This window comes from Symphalangus syndactylus, chromosome 21 (genome assembly GCF_028878055.3).
Source record: "Symphalangus syndactylus isolate Jambi chromosome 21, NHGRI_mSymSyn1-v2.1_pri, whole genome shotgun sequence".
Classification (NCBI taxonomy): domain Eukaryota; kingdom Metazoa; phylum Chordata; class Mammalia; order Primates; family Hylobatidae; genus Symphalangus; species Symphalangus syndactylus.
This window is the reverse complement of record NC_072443.2, coordinates 86,645,384-86,663,456: the sequence shown is the minus strand read 5'-3', so window position 1 is coordinate 86,663,456 and position 18,073 is coordinate 86,645,384. Positions and strand designations below refer to the sequence as shown.

Below are 18,073 nucleotides of genomic sequence, written 5' to 3'. Positions count from 1 at the left end.
TTAGGCACATGAGGAACATGTGCACATTCTGGGAACTAGGACTCGATGTCTTTGGGGACTATTATTTAGCCTACCCCAGATACATTCACACACACACCATCAACATGGCCACACAGACATACACACGCACCTCTCATTTCCACACATTAACCCCCCATTCCACACACTCTCACATTTGATCCCGGGGGTCTCGAACACTCCTGACGTCCAGCCTCTGCCCGCCAGCTGTTCAGGTTGGGTGGGGAGGCTGCAGTGCAGGCCCCTGCCCGGCGTCTCCCTGGAGACTGCCTTCCCTCCCATGTGGCGTGCGTGCTGCTGGCTGTCCTCCCTGTTCCCGCTACCTGGAAGTCTTTCCTCACCTCTGCCTTCAGAGTCTAACCTCTCCCCAGGCCTCAGCCGAAGGCCTGGCTCTGAGCCAGCCACCTCCTTCACACAACCCCCCTTGCTCTGAAGCTGCCTGCTCACAGCCATGCCCCGATGCCACACCCAGGAGTTCTTGGGGAACATTAATGGGATAAAGGAGTAAGAAAATCAAAGGTCACCAAGCTGAACCCTTAAAGGGCAGTGCTGTGCGTGTGCCACGGTGCCCAATAGCATCTCATGCCAGCTGAGCTGCGGCGTGTGGACCGGGGGAATGGACTGGGCTGGACAACCTCTAAGACTTGGCTCCAGCTCAGCCTGTGAAGGAATCACCTCTCTGATCCCCAACTCTGCCCCGGAGTGCTAGACCCAGAGGGGAAGAGACCCCATGGACCAGCCAGAGGCCCCCTGCTCCAGGTGAGTGCTGACCCCAGGGTGGTCACTGGGAACCGGCTGGTCTCAGCCCTCTCGGGCCTCCACCTCACCCACTGACTCCCTCAGGCTCTGCACCCTTGTCCACATCCTTCCCCAACCCTCACTCCCAGGCTCAGGACTCGAAGCAACGCCTCCTCACAGAGGGCGCTTGTGGAGTCTGTTCCCCATCAGGGCTCAGACTCAGGCCCTGGTGCAAGGCCCCAGGCTGGGCCCCACCAAAGGGTGGTGGGGGTGGGGACTCCAGCAATACAGCCTGGGCCTGGCAGTGTCTGCTCCCATAGAGGCCAGTTCTGCTCTGGGCTGGGGAAGACGGGGAAAAGAAGGAAAAGGAGGAAAGAGAGCTCAGGGTTCCTTGGAAATACCTCCCTTGGGGCATGTGACCTGTCCTGGGGTGTGGAAGGACAGAAGCAGAAAGGGAGGTGCAGGGGAGGAAAGTGCCCTCCAGAGCTCAGATCAGCGGCGGCCAGTGCCCACTTCACCCTCAGAGGGCGAAGAACACCAAGAGGCCCCGACCCGGGTCCGGGGACGGGGAGGGCGAAGTCTGGGGTCACTCCCCGTTGCCCCCTCCCCCCACCCCATGGATCCAGACGATGCTTGGCCTGGGACTCCCTGAGGCCCTGCCCGCGGTGGGTTCTCGGACGCCAGAGTCGGGGGCGGGCGGGGGTCACCCGAGGGCCGCTCCCCGATGACACGCGCCCGCCGCCTCCAGCACCGGGCCGCGCCTCGCGGTGGCCCGCGAGCTGCTCCTGGCTGCACTGGAGGAACTGAGCCAAGAGCAGCTGAAGCGCTTCCGCCACAAGCTGCGCGACGTGGGCCCGGACGGACGCAGCATCCCGTGGGGGCGGCTGGAGCGCGCGGACGCCGTGGACCTCGCGGAGCAGCTGGCCCAGTTCTACGGCCCGGAGCCCGCGCTGGAGGTGGCCCGCAAGACCCTCAAGAGGGCGGACGCGCGCGACGTGGCGGCGCAGCTCCAGGAGCAGCGGCTGCAGCGTGAGTTGGGGGCGGGAGGTCCCTCCTGTCTGGGCAGAGGCTGGGCCGCCCTCCTCCCCGCTTCCCCGAGAAGCCCCGGCGCGGTCCCCGGCCCCCGCGTGTTTTATCCACAAATTCGCGGGCCCCAGGGGTAGGACGCTGCGTGCTCCTCAGGGTGACTCGGACCCCCGTGGCGCCTTTCCCCTGTTCCCGCCCTCGGCGGAACCTCACCCCAGTTTCCCTTCCAGGGCTCGGGCTCAGCTCCGTGGTGCTGCTCTCCGTGTCCGGTGGGTCTCTCGCTGGGGGGCACGAGTGTCCCCAACCCCACTTGCAGGGTCCCGGGGAGGATCGGGGTGGGAGGGCCGCCAGGGGCGTGGGCTGTGGTCCCGCAGAGGAAACTGAGGCCTGAGCAGGGCCGGGGAGGGCGTGGGTTCCCTGAGGGCGCAGCCTGCCCCACCTCCGACCCCCGTCCCCGCGCTGTTTCCCGCTGCGCCCAGAGTACAAGAAGAAGTACCGGGAGCACGTGCTGCAACTGCACGCGCGGGTGAAGGAGAGGAACGCCCGCTCCGTGAAGATCACCAAGCGCTTCACCAAGCTGCTCATCGCTCCTGAGAGCGCTGCCCCGGAGGAGGAGGCCCTGGGGCTCGCGGAGGAGCCCGAGCCGGGGCGCGCGCGGCGCTCGGACACGCACACTTTCAACCGCCTCTTCCGCCGCGACGAGGAGGGCCGGCGGCCGCTGACCGTGGTGCTGCAGGGCCCGGCGGGCATCGGCAAGACCATGGCAGCCAAAAAGATCCTGTACGACTGGGCGGCGGGCAAGCTGTACCAGGGCCAGGTGGACTTCGCCTTCTTCATGCCCTGCGGCGAGCTGCTGGAGAGGCCGGGCACGCGCAGCCTGGCTGACCTGATCCTGGACCAGTGCCCCGACCGCGGCGCGCCGGTGCCGCAGATGCTGGCCCAGCCGCAGCGGCTGCTCTTCATCCTGGACGGCGCGGACGAGCTACCGGCGCTGGGGGGCCCCGAGGCCGCGCCCTGCACAGACCCCTTCGAGGCGGCGAGCGGCGCGCGAGTGCTAGGCGGGCTGCTGAGTAAGGCGCTGCTGCCCACGGCCCTCGTGCTGGTGACCACGCGCGCCGCCGCCCCCGGGAGGCTGCAGGGCCGCCTGTGTTCCCCGCAGTGCGCCGAGGTGCGCGGCTTCTCCGACAAGGACAAGAAGAAGTATTTCTACAAGTTCTTCCAGGACGAGAGGAGGGCCGAGCGCGCCTACCGCTTCGTGAAGGAGAACGAGACGCTGTTCGCGCTGTGCTTCGTGCCCTTCGTGTGCTGGATCGTGTGCACCGTGCTGCGCCAGCAGCTGGAGCTGGGTCGGGACCTGTCGCGCACGTCCAAGACCACCACTTCCGTGTACCTGCTTTTCATCGCCAGCGTGCTGAGCTCGGCTCCGGTAGCCGACGGGCCCCGGGTGCAGGGCGACCTGCGCAATCTGTGCCGCCTGGCCCGCGAGGGCGTCCTCGGAGGCAGGGCGCAGTTTGCCGAGAAGGAACTGGAGCAACTGGAGCTTCGTGGCTCCAAAGTCCAGACGCTGTTTCTCAGCAAAAAGGAGCTGCCGGGCGTGCTGGAGACAGAGGTCACCTACCAGTTCATCGACCAGAGCTTCCAGGAGTTCCTCGCGGCACTGTCCTACCTGCTGGAGGACGGCGGGGTGCCCTGGACCGCGGCTGGCGGCGTTGGGACACTCCTGCGTGGGGACGCCCAGCCGCACAGCCACTTGGTGCTCACCACGCGTTTCCTCTTCGGACTGCTGAGCGCGGAGCGGACGCGCGACATCGAACGCCACTTCGGCTGCATGGTCTCAGAGCGTGTGAAGCAGGAGGCCCTGCGGTGGGTGCAGGGACAGGGACGGGGCTGCCCCGGAGTGGCACCAGAGGTGACCGAGGGGGCCAAAGGGCTCGAGGACACGGAAGAGCCAGAGGAGGAGGAGGAGGGAGAGGAGCCCAACTACCCACTGGAGTTGCTGTACTGCCTGTACGAGACGCAGGAGGACGCGTTTGTGCGCCAAGCCCTGTGCCGGCTCCCAGAGCTGGCGCTGCAGCGAGTGCGCTTCTGCAGCATGGACGTGGCTGTTCTGAGCTACTGCGTGAGGTGCTGCCCTGCTGGGCAGGCACTGCGGCTGATCAGCTGCAGACTGGTTGCTGCGCAGGAGAAGAAGAAAAAGAGCCTGGGGAAGCGGCTGCAGGCCAGCCTGGGTGGCAGCAGGTGCGTCTCCGGGGCAGAGAAGCTCTCTTGTGTGTGAGGTGTGTGTGCCGGTGCAAACCTGTGCACCTCAGTGTCCATCTGGCATGGGGAGCACCTCCAGACCGGAGCCTGGCTCCCCAAATGGGGAGGCTTTGACTACCCTCTTGCAAGGCAACCACTGAGTTCCTATCTTCTTCCCCAGGGTGTCCTCACCATGCCCACCCTCAGCCACCCAAAACCTATGAAAACCTCCTAGTATGGCCCTAGAGCTCTGGCCCAGCCCTTCATCCCATTATACTTTCTGACAATAAGTTCTGGAACACACGATGCCCTCTGTCCTGAGCCGTTGCACTTGCCTTTCCCTCCACGTAGACTATTCTCAGTTTGCTGCCTGTCCTACAAGTCTGCCCTGGCTCCCGCAGCTGGCTGGGGACCCAACTGGCTCCAGAAGTGCCCTTTTGACCACCGTGCTATGACATCTGCCCCACACCTCCACCAGACCCTCGGCTCCTCCAGGGCAAGGCTTTTGCCAGAGTTCCTTTGAATTTAGCTCCAATTCAGCCCCTGCCCAGGTGCTTGGCATCTGTTGAGAGGATGAATGTCACGGTGTTGGCAGGGGCTGGGCCTGGGGACCCAAAGACCCATGTAGGGGATGTGGGTGATACCCTCCCACTGGCCTCACTCAGACACCCCAGTGGGATGATGCCTGGGCCACAGATGAGTGGTTTTGCTCTGGGTTTGGCTGGGGGAGTGTGAAGGGGGTGGCTCAGCATGGAGGTGAGGAGGGGGGCAGCTCTGAGACCCCAGGACTAGAGATAGACAGGAGTCCTTTCCGGGAGGCACTGTGATGCACAGGGTGGGCTTCACCTTCCTCTCTCTCCCAGCAGTTCTCGAGGCACCACAAAACAACTGCCAGCCTCCCTTCTTCATCCACTCTTCCAGGCAATGACTGACCCACTGTGCCATCTGAGCAGCCTCACGTGAGTGGCCACACCCCCAGCTCTTCCCATGGAGCGGGCTGAGAGCAGGATGCTCTGGGCAGAGACAGAAGTATGGCCTAGGAAAGAAGGCTGAGGGGTTAGGCCAGAGCCTGAGGCCTGTGGGTGCTGGGGCCGGCAGGCTCTGCCCACACAGAGCAGAGGGAGGAGGGGATGAGGGTCTGGGGCGTCATTACCAGGTTAGGTACTGGTAGGAAAAGGTTGGTCCTGGTGTGAGTGGAAAGGAGCTAAGCGTACTGAGGGAGGGATTAAAGAAGACAAGAGTGTATTTTCCTTCTGAAGGAAGGCTGCCATTGGAAATTGCTGGGTTCTTAGAAGCAGTGGAGGAAGGTGTTCAAGCTCAGGCTCCAAGGTCAGGCTGTCTGCAAATGCTAGCCTGCTTCTGTGTGCCCAGTGGCAAGTTCATCTGTCTAAGCTTCCATTTCCTCCCCTGTGAAATGAAGCCAGTAGATCCAGAGAGTTGGGGTGAGATTTAATGTGGCTACACATGTACAGTTTTTTTTTTTTTTTTTTTTTTTGAGAGGGAGTCTCGCTCTGTCGCCCAGGCTGGAGTGCAGTGGCGCAATCTCGGCTCATTGCAAGCTCCGCCTCCCGGGTTCACGCCATTCTCCTGCCTCAGCCTCCTGAGTAGCTGGGACTACAGGCCACTACGCCCGGCTAATTTGTTGTATTTTTAGTAGAGACGGGGTTTCACCGTGTTAGCCAGGATGGTCTCGATCTCCTGACCTTGTGATCCACCCACCTCTGCCTCCCAAAGTGCTGGGATTACAGACGTGAGCCACCGCGCCCGGCCACATGTACAGTTCTTACATGGCAATAACTTTCCAGTCACTCTTAGCTACCATCAAGTGGGCAGAAAGGAAGAGAAAATCTAGGAACTAGTACTCATGGTGAAACAGTCCATCCTACATTGATGGCGACTTGGCAAATTAGCTTGATATGGGTGTGGGGATGTGGCGATCTGGAGATAAACACAAGAGCCAAAAAGGTGATCACATTTGGCCCAAAAATTCTGCTGGTAAACTAAGATGTTCAGCACACCCTTATTTATAATGGAAAAAAAAAAAAAGGAGAAACACACAACTACCCAACCATTAGGGACTGGCTGACTAAATAAACTGAGGTGGCCACCTCAACTTGGTGGATGCCTGTGCAGCAAACATGTTGAAACATGTCTCAGCTCTCCGAAGAGCTCATAGAGAGAGTGTCGTAGGGAGAAATGGACACAGCTCCCCGGGGGTGCGTGGTGACAAAGGGCGGGGCAGGCTCTGCCGGGTCCAGGCAGGGATGTGGCGCCGACACATCTCTCAGCTGAACCTTGGGCCACCGGGCAGCGGGCATTTTGTGCAGTTGGAGGTGGTGTGGTGGCTGAGGTGCCTGCAGGTAACTCGCTGTGCTTCTTGACCACAGGCTGTCCCACTGCAAAGTCCCTGACGCAGTCTGCCGAGACCTTTCCGAGGCCCTGAGGGCAGCCCCCGCGCTGACGGAGCTGGGCCTCCTCCACAATAGGCTCAGTGAGGCAGGACTGCGTATGCTGAGTGAGGGCCTAGCCTGGCCCCAGTGCAGGGTGCAGACGGTCAGGTGAGGCCTGGCCTGGGAGGGACCGTGGGATGCCCCTGCCCCCCAAGCAGCTCCTGAGGTCGGCCCCCCCACAGGGTACAGCTGCCTGACCCCCAGCGAGGGCTCCAGTACCTGGTGGGTATGCTTCGGCAGAGCCCCGCCCTGACCACCCTGGATCTCAGCGGCTGCCAGCTGCCCGCCCCCATGGTGACCTACTTGTGTGCAGTCCTACAGCACCAGGGATGCGGCCTGCAGACCCTCAGGTGGAGGCAGGGGTGGGAAGGGTGCTGGGGACACAGCTGTCAACCCAGGGAGGGGGAAGGGTGCTGTCAACCCAGGGAGGGGCAGGGTGCCTGGGGGCTTCCCCTGGACCCTGAAGAGGAGCCCCTCCCAGAGACCTCCCATGTGACGGAGCTGAGACACTGACCTGGGAGCCGGGCCCTGGCAGCCCTGCCCTCTGAAGCCCTGGCCACAGCTCAGGGCCTTGAGCACGTTGCCTGACCAAATGTTCATCTGTTGTCTGGTGCCCATGGCAGCACCCTGGGCCAATGGCCCCGATACCCTTTTGCCACCCCCAAGGCCCGGCCTCTGCCCCCTCCTCCAGCCTCTGACAAACCTCTCAACTGACACCACCTGTCCCTGAGTGTCTGTGGCACAGCTAAGCCGACAGACAGCCCGGTCACCGCCCGCAGCCCGGCTGCCCCCACGGCAGTGCCCGTCCCCGCCCGCAGCCCGGCTGCCCCCATGGCACCGCTCCCGAGTCCTGGCTGCTTTCCCCCAGCGCTAACCCCACTTCTGCTCTGTGTGTGTGGCTGCAGTCTGGCCTCTGTGGAGCTGAGCGAGCAGTCACTACAGGAGCTTCAGGCTGTGAAGAGAGCAAAGCCGGATCTGGTCATCACACACCCAGCGCTGGACGGCCACCCAGAATCTCCCAAGAAACTCATCTCAACCTTCTGAGGCCCTGGTGGCCAGAGCAGGGTGGAAAACCCTAGTCAAAGTCCCTGTGGAGAGAACGGCCCATTCCAAGGGCGGGAGGGTACTGCTCTCGGCCTCTGGGAAACTCTTGAGCCGAGAGGCCCCGGACGACACGGCACCCTGCCCCGTCCAGGACAGGCCCAGGATCTGCCCCTCTCTCCACACCTGGGGGACCCCTTCTCCCCCAGCCCCACCACTACTCCACCCACCTGCCTCTCCTGGGACCCTCCAGCCACTCCCCTTGAAGACACCCCCCCGACCCCAAGCCACAATAATGATGGCGAGAGCTCCAATTAACTAAGCACCTACCTGGGGCAGAATGACCCTTCACTGCCTGATCCCCATCTGCAGTGTGGCCCAACAGCCCCCAGAACTGTGCCTGTGTAGACTAGAGGTAGGCAGGTCACCGTCCCTCCCTGTTAGGAATGAGACCATCCCTGAGGCTGTGGCCCAGGCCCAGAGGTGTCCAGTGTCTGAGATCTTTGGGAAGGGAGACTAGGGCAGGGTGGAGACAGAGCAGAACCCCCATGCTGGGTGGGAGGCATGACCATATGGTGGGTGAGCAGCCCCCATGCACTGATGGTAAATTCCCCTGTGGACTCATTTCTGTTGGTTTCCATTACACTTGGCCAGGCATGGTACAATACAGGTCGCTGCTCACAATCTGTCCAGCATCCCACTTTCACAGGGCAGGATGGTGGCCCCCGGTTCCCCAATGAGGAAAGTGGGTCTCAGGGGGCAGCCTGACTGCAGAAAGTGCTGCGACAAGGGCCCTGATGGACAGGACCCGTAGCGGACAGTCTTCGAATCCTGGAGTCTTCTCTGCTCAACCCTGCTGGGCTGCTGAGACTCCAGTCTGAGTGGGGAGGTGGGGGAGACTCTGGATTCAGCCCCATCACTGCCCAGGGGAAATCCCCTACTATAATCCACTTTCTAACTCCATTTCTTCATTTCACAAAACACAAAAACCCCTGTCCTCCTAGAGCTGACATTCTAGGTAGGAAGACAAACACCTATATGATACACAGTGTAATACAATAAATATATACACGATACATACACAACACATATGTATGTGATACACAACGCAATAGCACAAGTACGTATATTATACGTATACGTGTGCCAGGTGTGGTGGCACATGCCTGTGGTCCCAGATACTCAGGAGGCTGAGGGAAGAGTCAGAGGCTTGAGCCTAGGAGTTCGAGGATGCAGTGAGCTATTAGGTTGGTTGGAAAGTAAGCAAAAACCGCAATTACTTTTGCACCAACCTAATATGATTTTTGCCACCGTACTCCGGCCTGGGCCACAGAGAGAGACTCCATCGCTAATAAGTAATAAATAAATGTGTATCTGATACATAAATACACACCACAATCAATAGGCCTATGATGCGGCCAGGCACGGTGGCTCAAGCCTGTAATCTCAGCACTTTGGGAGGCCAATGCAGGCGGATCACGAGGTCAGGAGTTCGAGACCATCCTGGCCAACATGGTGAAACCCCGCCTCTACTAAAAACACAAAAAAATTAGCCGGGTATGGTGGCAGGCGCCTGTAGTCCCAGCCACTCGGGAGGCTGAGGCAGGAGAATGGCGCGAACCCGGGAGGTGGAGCTTGCAGTGAGCCAAGATCACGCCACTGCACTCCAGCCTGGGCGACAGAGCGAGACTCCGTCTCAAAAAAAAAAAAAAAATAGGCCTATGATGCATCAACAAGTAACAAAGTAATAAAGATGCAGAGGCAGGGCCGATAAATGCTGCGGAGGAAAGTAGGGCAGAGCCTGGGGCTGGTGGGAATGGATGGAGCGCAGGGTTCCCTGTTGCATGAAAGGGGGGTCTGAGGAAGTCTGACGACTGGGCACTTGAAAACCCCAAGGAGTGAGGGGGCAAGCCCCAAAGAGGTCCTGAGAAAAAGGGCTTCAGACAATGTTGCTGCCAGAGCAAAAGCCAGGCGGGGAGCTTGGAAAGTTCTAGAAGCAGCAAGGAAGCCAGGTAGCCGCAGCGGAGTAGGGGAGGGGGAGGAGATGAGGTCAGGGAACCAAGGCAGGTGCAGGAGGACGTTTGCAGGTGGAGCTTGTGTGAGGAGAGCTTTTGGCTCGTCCTCCGTGAGTTGGGCGCCATGGCTGCCTTCTGGGCAGAGTGCCGGGTCTGCCTTAAATGTTGTGGGGGGAGGTCTGTTCACAACAAAAGCAGAATTTGAGAGCGACTGAGCCACTCCAGGAGGAGGTGTGGGCCGATGGCATCTTGGAGGTGGAGCCACAGGACCTGTCCATAGGTTGGATGGAGTGTGGGTGACAGAGGTAAACCAGGGCTCTCGGCCTGGGCAGCAGGACAGGTGGCGTCATCCTCACCTGTGCTGGGGGCTCTGTGGGAGCAGCAGCTTCCGAGCACGTGTTGGACCCCGGCGTCTCTGGCTGCACCGAGTGGTCAGGGCAGGGACATTGAGGCCGGGTCAGGGAGCGTGAGATACCCGGGACAAGCGTGGGACAAGCGGGCCCAGGGCTGAGCCCAGCAGTGTCGGGTGGGCGGTGGCGTTGAGATGGGAATTGGGAATTGCACGGGCGGTCTCAGGAGGATGGAAAACCCAAGCAACAGCTGGACCAGGACCGAGGCAAAGGGACCGCAGTTTCACAGAAAACCCAAAACGAGGGCGAGAAAACGGCCAAAACCCCGTGCGAGTGAGACGTCCATGACCCTTCCCGGCAAAACCCCAAATAAGGGAGAAGGGGCAGTCACGGCGGGGGCCGGGGTTCCCTGAAATCCCTTCGTTTCCAGAATCCCTAAAGATTATTCCGCCCCCTAAGGAGGAAACCCAAGCTCCGCCGAGCGCGGCGGGTCTGTGCCTTCGCTTCGCTTCCAGCCTCTCGCTTCCTTCTGACCCGACCCCGAGTTCCTTCTCCGGACGGTGTCGAGAACCCGGGCGCCGGCTGGGGCTGGGGTCTCGCTGGCATCGGAGCCGCCCCCCGAGCCCTCAGGCAACAGCGAGGCGAAGACCCAGGTGGAGGCGGCCGGCAGCGCAGGCGGAGGGAGGAGTCGCGGGAGGAAGCCCCGGCCCGCGGGCCCCACCCACAGCCGCCCCCGGACACAGCTCGGGGTCCGGGCTCGAGCTTTGCTCACTCGGGGCGCTTCGTGCAGGGAACGCCAGGCCCCCGGACGCGACCCACACGGCCCCTGCCGGCGGGGACCGAGGGGAGCCGGGGCTGCAGCCGCGAGTCCACGTCCCGCCCCCGGGCCCGGCCCAGCGACCGCCCCCGCCGCCCAGCGACCGCCCGGGCCCTCGGGGCGAGGACCGCGGACCTTCCTGGTGGCGCGGCAGTCGGGCGGCTCCTCCTTCCTCCCGGCCCTGGCGTGGAGCAGCGGGACACAGGTTCCCACGCTGGCGCCCGGCGACCTGGAGGGGCTGCGGTGAGTGCCAGAGGCCCCCGCCCCGGCCCGTCCCCCCGGCTCCCGCCGCTCCAGCCCCCCGTCGCCCCATCCTCCCTCCCCCAACACCCGCCTGCCCCAGTGGCCCGCACCCCCGAGACCCCCGCCCGCCCGGCGCTCCCCCTCACCCTCCACACACACCCGCCCCCACTTGCCACCCACAGACGCAGGTCCCGACCACAGAGGGTGGGGCAAGACCGGGGTTGTGGGGGGTGCATTTGGAAAGCAGGGTTAGGGCTGGAATTCCAAGGTGCCAGGTGGGAGAGACACACTCAGGGGTTCCGCTGGGTTCCTGGAGACCAACCTTCGGGGTCTGAGCACCTCTGAGAGCTGAGCTCCTTTCCTGGCTGTTTCCCTCTAGGAGGGGCCTCAGGAAAATCGGGGCTGCCCAGCGGGTTCCGCAACTCCCCCCAGTTCTGAGGGAGGCTTCAGGGGATTACAGACGGTCTCAAGAGGGAGGCCCAGCCGGTCCCGGGGCCCGCTCAGGCCCAGCAGCTCCATGGAGGACGCCGGCGAGGACCCCACCACGTTTGCTGCCCACTCTCTGCCCAGTGACCCCCGTCTCTTGGCCACTGTGACCAACGCATACCTGGGCACACGAGTGTTTCACGACACGCTGCACGTGAGCGGCGTGTACAATGGGGCTGGTGGGGACACGCACCGGGCCATGCTGCCCAGCCCCCTCAACGTCCGGCTGGAGGCTCCTGCAGGGATGAGGGAGCAGCTGACCGAGACCTTTGCCCTGGACACCAACACAGGTAGGGCCACCTGGCCTGCCTCACCCCTGCCCCAGGCATTGTTCCAGGTGGGTGGGGGAACCACAGCCTCGAATCCCACCAGCACCTCCTGAGTTTACACAGGAAGTCTCACTAAGACAGGAGGCCCCAGAGGCCCGCAGCGTCCCCCCTTCCCTCCGCCTGGAGGCCTCCTGTGCAGCTGTAGCAGGAACGAGCAGCTGAGGACCCGGAGGGATCCGCCTCATTGTGGGGAGAGGCAGCCGTCAGGTGGTCCACTCCTGCCCCAGAGAGGCCACAGCTTGGCAACCCACCTGCCTTCGCTTCTGCCTCCCCAGGCTCCTTTCTTCACACCTTGGAGGGCCCCCGCTTCCGGGCCTCCCAGTGCATCTATGCGCACCGCACGCTGCCCCACGTCCTGGCTTTCCGTGTGTCCATCGCCCGCCTGGCCCCCGGGAGTGGGCCCATCACGCTGCTCCTGCGGTCAGTCTTCTCCCCAGAAAGCCCAGACCTGGACCTGCATCAGGGTCCTGACTTCCAGGGAGCCCGGTAAGGAGGGGGCTGGATTTGCAGCCAGGGAGTCCAGGGAGGGAGCTCATCCCTGAGGCATGGCCATATTCTTACAGGTACCTGTATGGCCAGACCCTCACCCCTGAGCAGCCCTGGGGGCCACAGCAAGAGGTGCACATGCTGTGGACACCAGCACCCCCAGACCTGACCCTTGGGGAAGGTGAGGAGGACAGGACGTGGGACTTCCTGACGGCGGTGGGCAGCAGCCAGGCTGAGGCCCAGGCCTGTCTCACTGAGGCCCTGCAGCTGCAGGCCAGGGGAGCTCTGTACACGGCTCACACACAGGCCTGGGCCCAACTCTGGGCAGAATGTGGCTTGGACATGGTGGGGCCCCTGCCGCTGCGCCAGGCCCTGCGTGGCTCCCTCTACTACCTGCTCAGTGCCCTGCCCCAGCCCAAGGCCCCAGGATACATCTGCCATGGCCTCAGTCCTGGGGGCCTCTCCAATGGGAGCCGTGAGGAATGCTACTGGGGCCACGTCTTCTGGGACCAGGTGAGCACTGTACACCCAGCACCAGCCACACAGCAGGCAAAACATGGAGGTCCACGGTCTGTGTCCTCCCTGGGATCAGGGCCGTGGCTGGGGAAGCACAGGGACTGTGGCAAAAGGGAAGAGGCCTGGAGGGTGTGCAGGAGTTTGGTGGAGGAGTGATCTAGGTGAGGGGAACGGAAGGTGCAGAGACCAGACCTGAGAGGGCCTGAGGCACCCTCCAGGACGTGGGGAGGGGCCCCACCAGGGCGAGCAGGGCTGCAGGTCCAGATCACCAGGGTTTGTAGACAGTAGTGTGGTGCTTGGAGTTTACCTGAGGGCCAGTGGAGCTCCGGGAACCTATCAGGACGGGGACCTGTGGGGCTGCTGCATGGAGCCCGGTGCTGGAGGCTGAGGAGGGTGATGGGGACATTGAGGGCACAGAGTGGAGGGGCACGATGGCTGCTGGGCATGGAGGTGTCGAGAGTGACTGTGCTGGGGCTGCTCCGTCCTTGTCTGAGCCTCCTGGTGCTGCTGCTGTGGCCATTTCTTTGATGAGGCTCCCAGAGGCCGAGTCATTCACTGCCGGCCTGAGGCTGCCCTTGCCCATATTCAGGCCGGAGCCTCTGAGGCCACACAAACGCTGGCTGGGGAGGCAAAGTGTGGGGCTGAGGACCAGAACTCCAGGAGCGTCTGGGCTGGAGACAGAACTGGGTGGGCAGGTGGGGAGGGCCTGCAGATCTGAGTGGGCAGCAGAGGAGGAACCCAGAAGACGCCAGCAATGAAGCTCTGCCAGGGCGGAACGTGGCCAGGAGGGGCGGGAGCAGTGACGGCCTGTCCGTTGCTAGAACGAGGGACCATGCTCTCAGGACCTCTGGATGTTCCCGAATATCCTGATGTTCCACCCAGAAGCCGCCAGGGCCATCCTGGAGTACCGAATCCGCACGCTGGGCGGGGCCCTGGAGAACGCCCAGAACCTGGGCTACCAGGTGAGGGGACCTGGGCACTGGCCTATAGGGTCCTGCAGGGCCTGCGGCCCCCACACCCCTCCCAGGCCTGTTCCCTCTCCCCAGGCCTCCTCTCTGGACAGAGCTGGGACGTCCTAGATTCCCCACCCTGAGGCTTGTGGGGCCTCAGCAATGCCCTGCAGCCTGCACCTGAGAGAGAGGAGGTGGGAACTGCAGCAGGCTGGGACCCCGCTTTGGCCCAGGACCCCCCGGGGTGCCCTTGCTGCCCTGCACCAGGGTCAGCACTTGGTGAGAATGGGGCAGAAGCCACCTAGCCCCGTGAGGACGTGCAGTGGGCACTTCTAGCAGTAGCACCCACCGGTACCTGGTGCAGGCCATGCCCCCCTCCTCCAGGGCGAGGGCATGGGAAAGTTGGGGGGCCACCCCGCCCCTCCAACAAGGTCAAGTCTGCCCCCTCCCAACCCCTCAGGGAGCCAAGTTTGCCTGGGAGAGTGCAGGCTCCGGCCTAGAGGTTTGCCCTGAGGACATTTACGGAGCCCAGGAGGTCCACATCAACGGGGCCGTGGTGTTGGCCTTCGAGTTGTACTACCATACCACCCAGGTGAGGTGCTGCATGCCCACCATTCCTGCAGGTGTGGCCAGGCAGCTGGTGTAGCCCCCACTCCTCGTGGCTTCCTGTTTGGGGCCAGTCCTGGGAAGCTGGCTGTGGACAGGTGTCTCAGTGCCAGGCCTTGCTTCTGGGCGCAGACAGGCCACTGGGAATGAGAGTGACTGGGGCCCTGACCTCTGTGCCGCCTCCTGTTCCCCAGGACCTGCAGCTATTTCGAGAGGCTGGTGGCTGGGACGTGGTCAGGGCTGTGGCCGAGTTTTGGTGCAGTCGTGTTGAGTGGAGCCCCAGGGAGGAGGAGTACCACCTGAGAGGTGAGGGCCATGGTGGGGAGGGGCTCAGGGAGGAAGGGTGGATGCTCCCAGACTCAGCAGATGATTTTCAGACACCTCACTTGTGCCAGCCCCACGCTGACCACAGCGTGGAGGGAAGGCCTCTGACGCTCTGCACTGAGCACCGTCTTGGACTTGTGTGTCCAGGAGTCATGTCCCCCGACGAGTACCATTCAGGGGTCAACAACTCTGTGTACACCAACGTCCTGGTCCAGAACAGGTCAGACGCAAGATCCCCTCACCTCACCCCACCCCCGCCCCAGCTGGAGACCTGCCCCGGTGCCCCCACTAGGCAGGCAGCAGCTGGAAGCATAGGGATTGCATGCAGCCTCCCCCACCTACCTCCACCTCCAGCCTGCGCTTTGCTGCTGCCCTGGCCCAGGACCTGGGTCTGCCCATCCCCAGTCAGTGGCTGGCGGTGGCTGACAAGATCAAGGTACCCTTTGACGTGGAGCAGAACTTCCATCCGGAGTTCGATGGGTATGAGCCTGGTGAGTGGACCCCTTCAAGGCCTCCTCCCCTGCCGTCAAGACCCTGGAACAGACCAAGAGTCTGTCCTGGAACACCCCCAGTCAGCAGCGCCTCCCTGTAGGAGAGGTGGTGAAGCAGGCAGACGTCGTGCTCCTGGGATACCCTGTCCCCTTCTCCCTGAGTCCTGACGTTCGCAGGAAAAACCTGGAGATTTACGAGGCTGTGACGTCCCCCCAGGGCCCCGCCATGACCTGGGTGAGCACCCTGGGGCTGGGAGATCCTGCCCCAGTGGCCTCAGTCTTCTCTGCCCACACAGTGGGCCTCACCCGTGTGTCCTCTTACCTCTGACCACAGAGCATGTTTGCTGTGGGCTGGATGGAGCTGAAGGACGCAGCGCGGGCCTGGGGCCTCCTGGACAGGAGCTTTGCCAACATGGCTGAACCCTTCAAGGTCAGCCTGGCCACGCCTGCCTCCCACTGGGCCCCTCGTGGTGGGAGTGGAGCCCGGCCTCAGAGCAGGCACAGCAGTGTGCATGCCTGGAGCTTCCTGCCGGATCTTGGGACGGCAGCCCAGAGAGGACAGTGTCCTGGGGGTCCCGGTGTCAGCTGCCCTTGCCCCTGCAGGTGTGGACGGAGAATGCAGACGGGTCAGGTGCTGTGAACTTCCTGACAGGCATGGGAGGCTTCCTGCAGGCCGTGGTCTTCGGGTGCACGGGGTTCAGGTAAGTGCAGAGGCTGGCGGAGGGCAGCCCACCCCCCCACCTGCCACCTCACAAACCTCTCCTCCCACAGGGTGACCCGAGCGGGTGTGACCTTTGACCCTGTGTGTCTGCCGGGGATCTCCAGAGTGAGCGTCTCCGGCATCTTCTACCAGGGGAACAAGCTCAACTTCTCTTTTTCCGAGGACTCCGTGACTGTGGAGGTCACAGCTCGAGCAGGACCCTGGGCTCCCCACCTGGAGGCTGAGCTGTGGCCGTCCCAGTCCCGGCTCTCCCTGTTGCCAGGTAGAAGACCACCCCAGCCCCCAACAGCCCAAGCGCCTGTGACCCCAGGCTGTCCCCTCACCCCCAGGCTGTCCCTCACCCCCAGGCTGTCCCCTCACCCCCAGGCTGCCCCTCACCCCCAGGCTGCCCTCTCACCCCCAGGCTGCCCTCTCACCCCCAGGCTGCCCTCTCACCCCCAGGCTGCCCCCTCACCCCGAGGCTGTCCCTCACCCTCAGGCTGCCCCTCACCCCCAGGCTGTCCCTCACCTCCAGGCTGTCCCTCACCCCCAGGCTGCCTCCTCACCCCCAGGCTGCCCTCTCACCCCTAGGCTACCCTCTCACCCCAAGGCTGTCCCCTCACCCCCAGGGTGTCCCCTCACCCCCAGGCTGTCCCCTCACCCCCAGGCTGCTCTCTTACCCCCAGGCTGCCCCTCACCCCCAGGCTGGCCCCTCACCCCCAGGCTGCCCTCTCACCCCCAGGCTGCCCTCTCACCCCCAGGCTGACCCCTCAACCCCAGGCTGCCCCCTCACCCCCAGGCTGCCCCCTCACCCCCAGGCTGCCCCTCACCCCCAGGCTGCCCCCTAACCCCCAGGCTGCCCCCTTACCCCCAGGCTGCTCTCTCACCCCCAGGCTGCCCCCTCACCCCCAGGCTGTCCCTCACCCCCAGGCTGCCCCTCACCCCCAGGCTGCCTCTCTCCCTGCAGGACACAAGGTCTCCTTTCCCTGCTCGGCTGGCCGGATACAAACGTCACCCCCGAAGCCACCTGGAAGTTCCAGCTCCGAGTTCCCTGGGACCACTTTTTGAGATGTTAGGGACCCGCTCCAGAGCCCCCTCTGGGTCACCCTGGGTTCCTCCAGCCCCACTGAGTCACTCACTGTGGACCCTGCCTCTGAATAATCAGGAACGTTGGCTTCAGAGATGTCTCTTGGGCCTTCCCTCTGGCCACTCCTTCTTCACCCACCCCTCCTGGGCACCCTCCCAGCCTGACATCCCTCACCTGCAGCCAGGCTCTCAGGGAAGGTCCATGCTGCTTGGCCTGAGTTCAAGGCTTTCTGCCTGTAGCCTGGACTCCCATGGACCCCCGTGGGCAGGTGGCTTCCCCGTGGCATCCCCACACCGCCTCTGCCTGCCCCTGTGGACTGACGCTGTCACGCACCGTCCCACGCCACCACCCCGAGCTCCTGAAGCCAGGGTCTGAGCCTGCATCACCTCTGGCCTCTCATCCCCCACTCTCCTGAGAGCCGTGGTCACAGCAGCCAGCTGCTCTGCTGAGAAGGCAGAGAAGCAGGCAGAGGCCTCAGTGTGGACAGCAGGGATAAGGGGCACGAAGGAAGGGGACTCGGCCCCTTCAGAATTCCTCAAGACTCTCAGGTGCAGCTTTGCCAAAAAGGGACTTTTCATGTCATTCAGTTGAGGGGACTTAGTCTCAATCCCAGGCTCCTCTTGACTCTGGGCAGCTTTAATCAGGTGGGGCAGCCTCTGCTACAGTGTGGGGTGGGATGGCTGTCTTCCCTCAGCCACGCAGCTTGTGAGGACAGAGGTGGCGTGTGGGGGACGCATGTGCTGCAGCACACCCGCGGCCGAGACCAGCACTCAGAGGTCGGCTCCCCGGACAGGAACCGTGTAGAGTGCAGATGGCTGAGACCTGTGGACGCCGCCTGTCTTATGGCAGCTTGCTTGCTGGGGCTCACGGCCACAGTGGAGAGGGGCTGTGGGTCCCGGGACAGCCCAGCGTGCAGTCCAGTGCCGGGCAGGAGCCTTGCAGAATGCAGCCTGATGCCTCCACGTGGCTCCCCAGGCCCCTACAGGCTCCCTCAGCTGCAGAGCTGGGTCCCATCCAACGCTGTCGCTGGGCAGCGAGAGGCAGAGGCAGGTTCCCCGAGGGAAGCATGGGCCCCTTCTCCCTGCCAGGGTTGCCCCAGCAGGAGTTCATCTTTGCAGCCCCAGAGCCAGGGTGATGTGGGCACAGGTGTCAGGTCAGGGTG

At 63.1% G+C, this 18,073-nt stretch overlaps 2 protein-coding genes across 5 annotated transcripts; both read left to right on the top strand.

Moving 5' to 3' along the window:
- Positions 1 to 585: 585 nt before the first annotated feature.
- NLRP6 (NLR family pyrin domain containing 6) lies at positions 586 to 8,165 on the top strand. 2 transcript variants are annotated; one of them, XM_055259700.2, is made up of 8 exons: positions 586 to 777; positions 1,505 to 1,785; positions 2,013 to 2,051; positions 2,262 to 4,020; positions 4,887 to 4,979; positions 6,408 to 6,578; positions 6,653 to 6,820; positions 7,376 to 8,165. In XM_055259700.2, exons 1-8 carry the CDS (start codon positions 749 to 751, stop codon positions 7,512 to 7,514), a joined length of 2,679 nt encoding a protein of 892 aa, XP_055115675.2. In that variant the 5' UTR covers positions 586 to 748; the 3' UTR covers positions 7,515 to 8,165. The 2 variants fall into 2 exon arrangements, with proteins under 2 accessions (XP_055115675.2, XP_055115674.2); XM_055259699.2 differs by having other exon boundaries at positions 749 to 777; positions 4,884 to 4,979.
- A 2,595-nt stretch (positions 8,166 to 10,760) lies between these two features.
- PGGHG (protein-glucosylgalactosylhydroxylysine glucosidase) lies at positions 10,761 to 17,003 on the top strand. 3 transcript variants are annotated; one of them, XM_055259721.2, is made up of 14 exons: positions 10,761 to 10,936; positions 11,316 to 11,712; positions 12,027 to 12,237; positions 12,315 to 12,750; positions 13,596 to 13,715; positions 14,164 to 14,295; positions 14,504 to 14,615; positions 14,781 to 14,853; positions 14,988 to 15,124; positions 15,226 to 15,359; positions 15,459 to 15,554; positions 15,728 to 15,825; positions 15,896 to 16,107; positions 16,792 to 17,003. In XM_055259721.2, exons 2-14 carry the CDS (start codon positions 11,454 to 11,456, stop codon positions 16,890 to 16,892), a joined length of 2,121 nt encoding a protein of 706 aa, XP_055115696.2. In that variant the 5' UTR covers positions 10,761 to 10,936; positions 11,316 to 11,453; the 3' UTR covers positions 16,893 to 17,003. The 3 variants fall into 3 exon arrangements, with proteins under 3 accessions (XP_055115696.2, XP_055115695.2, XP_055115697.2); XM_055259720.2 differs by having other exon boundaries at positions 10,804 to 10,936; positions 13,575 to 13,715; XM_055259722.2 differs by lacking the exon at positions 14,164 to 14,295 and having other exon boundaries at positions 10,804 to 10,936; positions 13,575 to 13,715.
- The last annotated feature ends 1,070 nt before the right edge of the window (positions 17,004 to 18,073 follow it).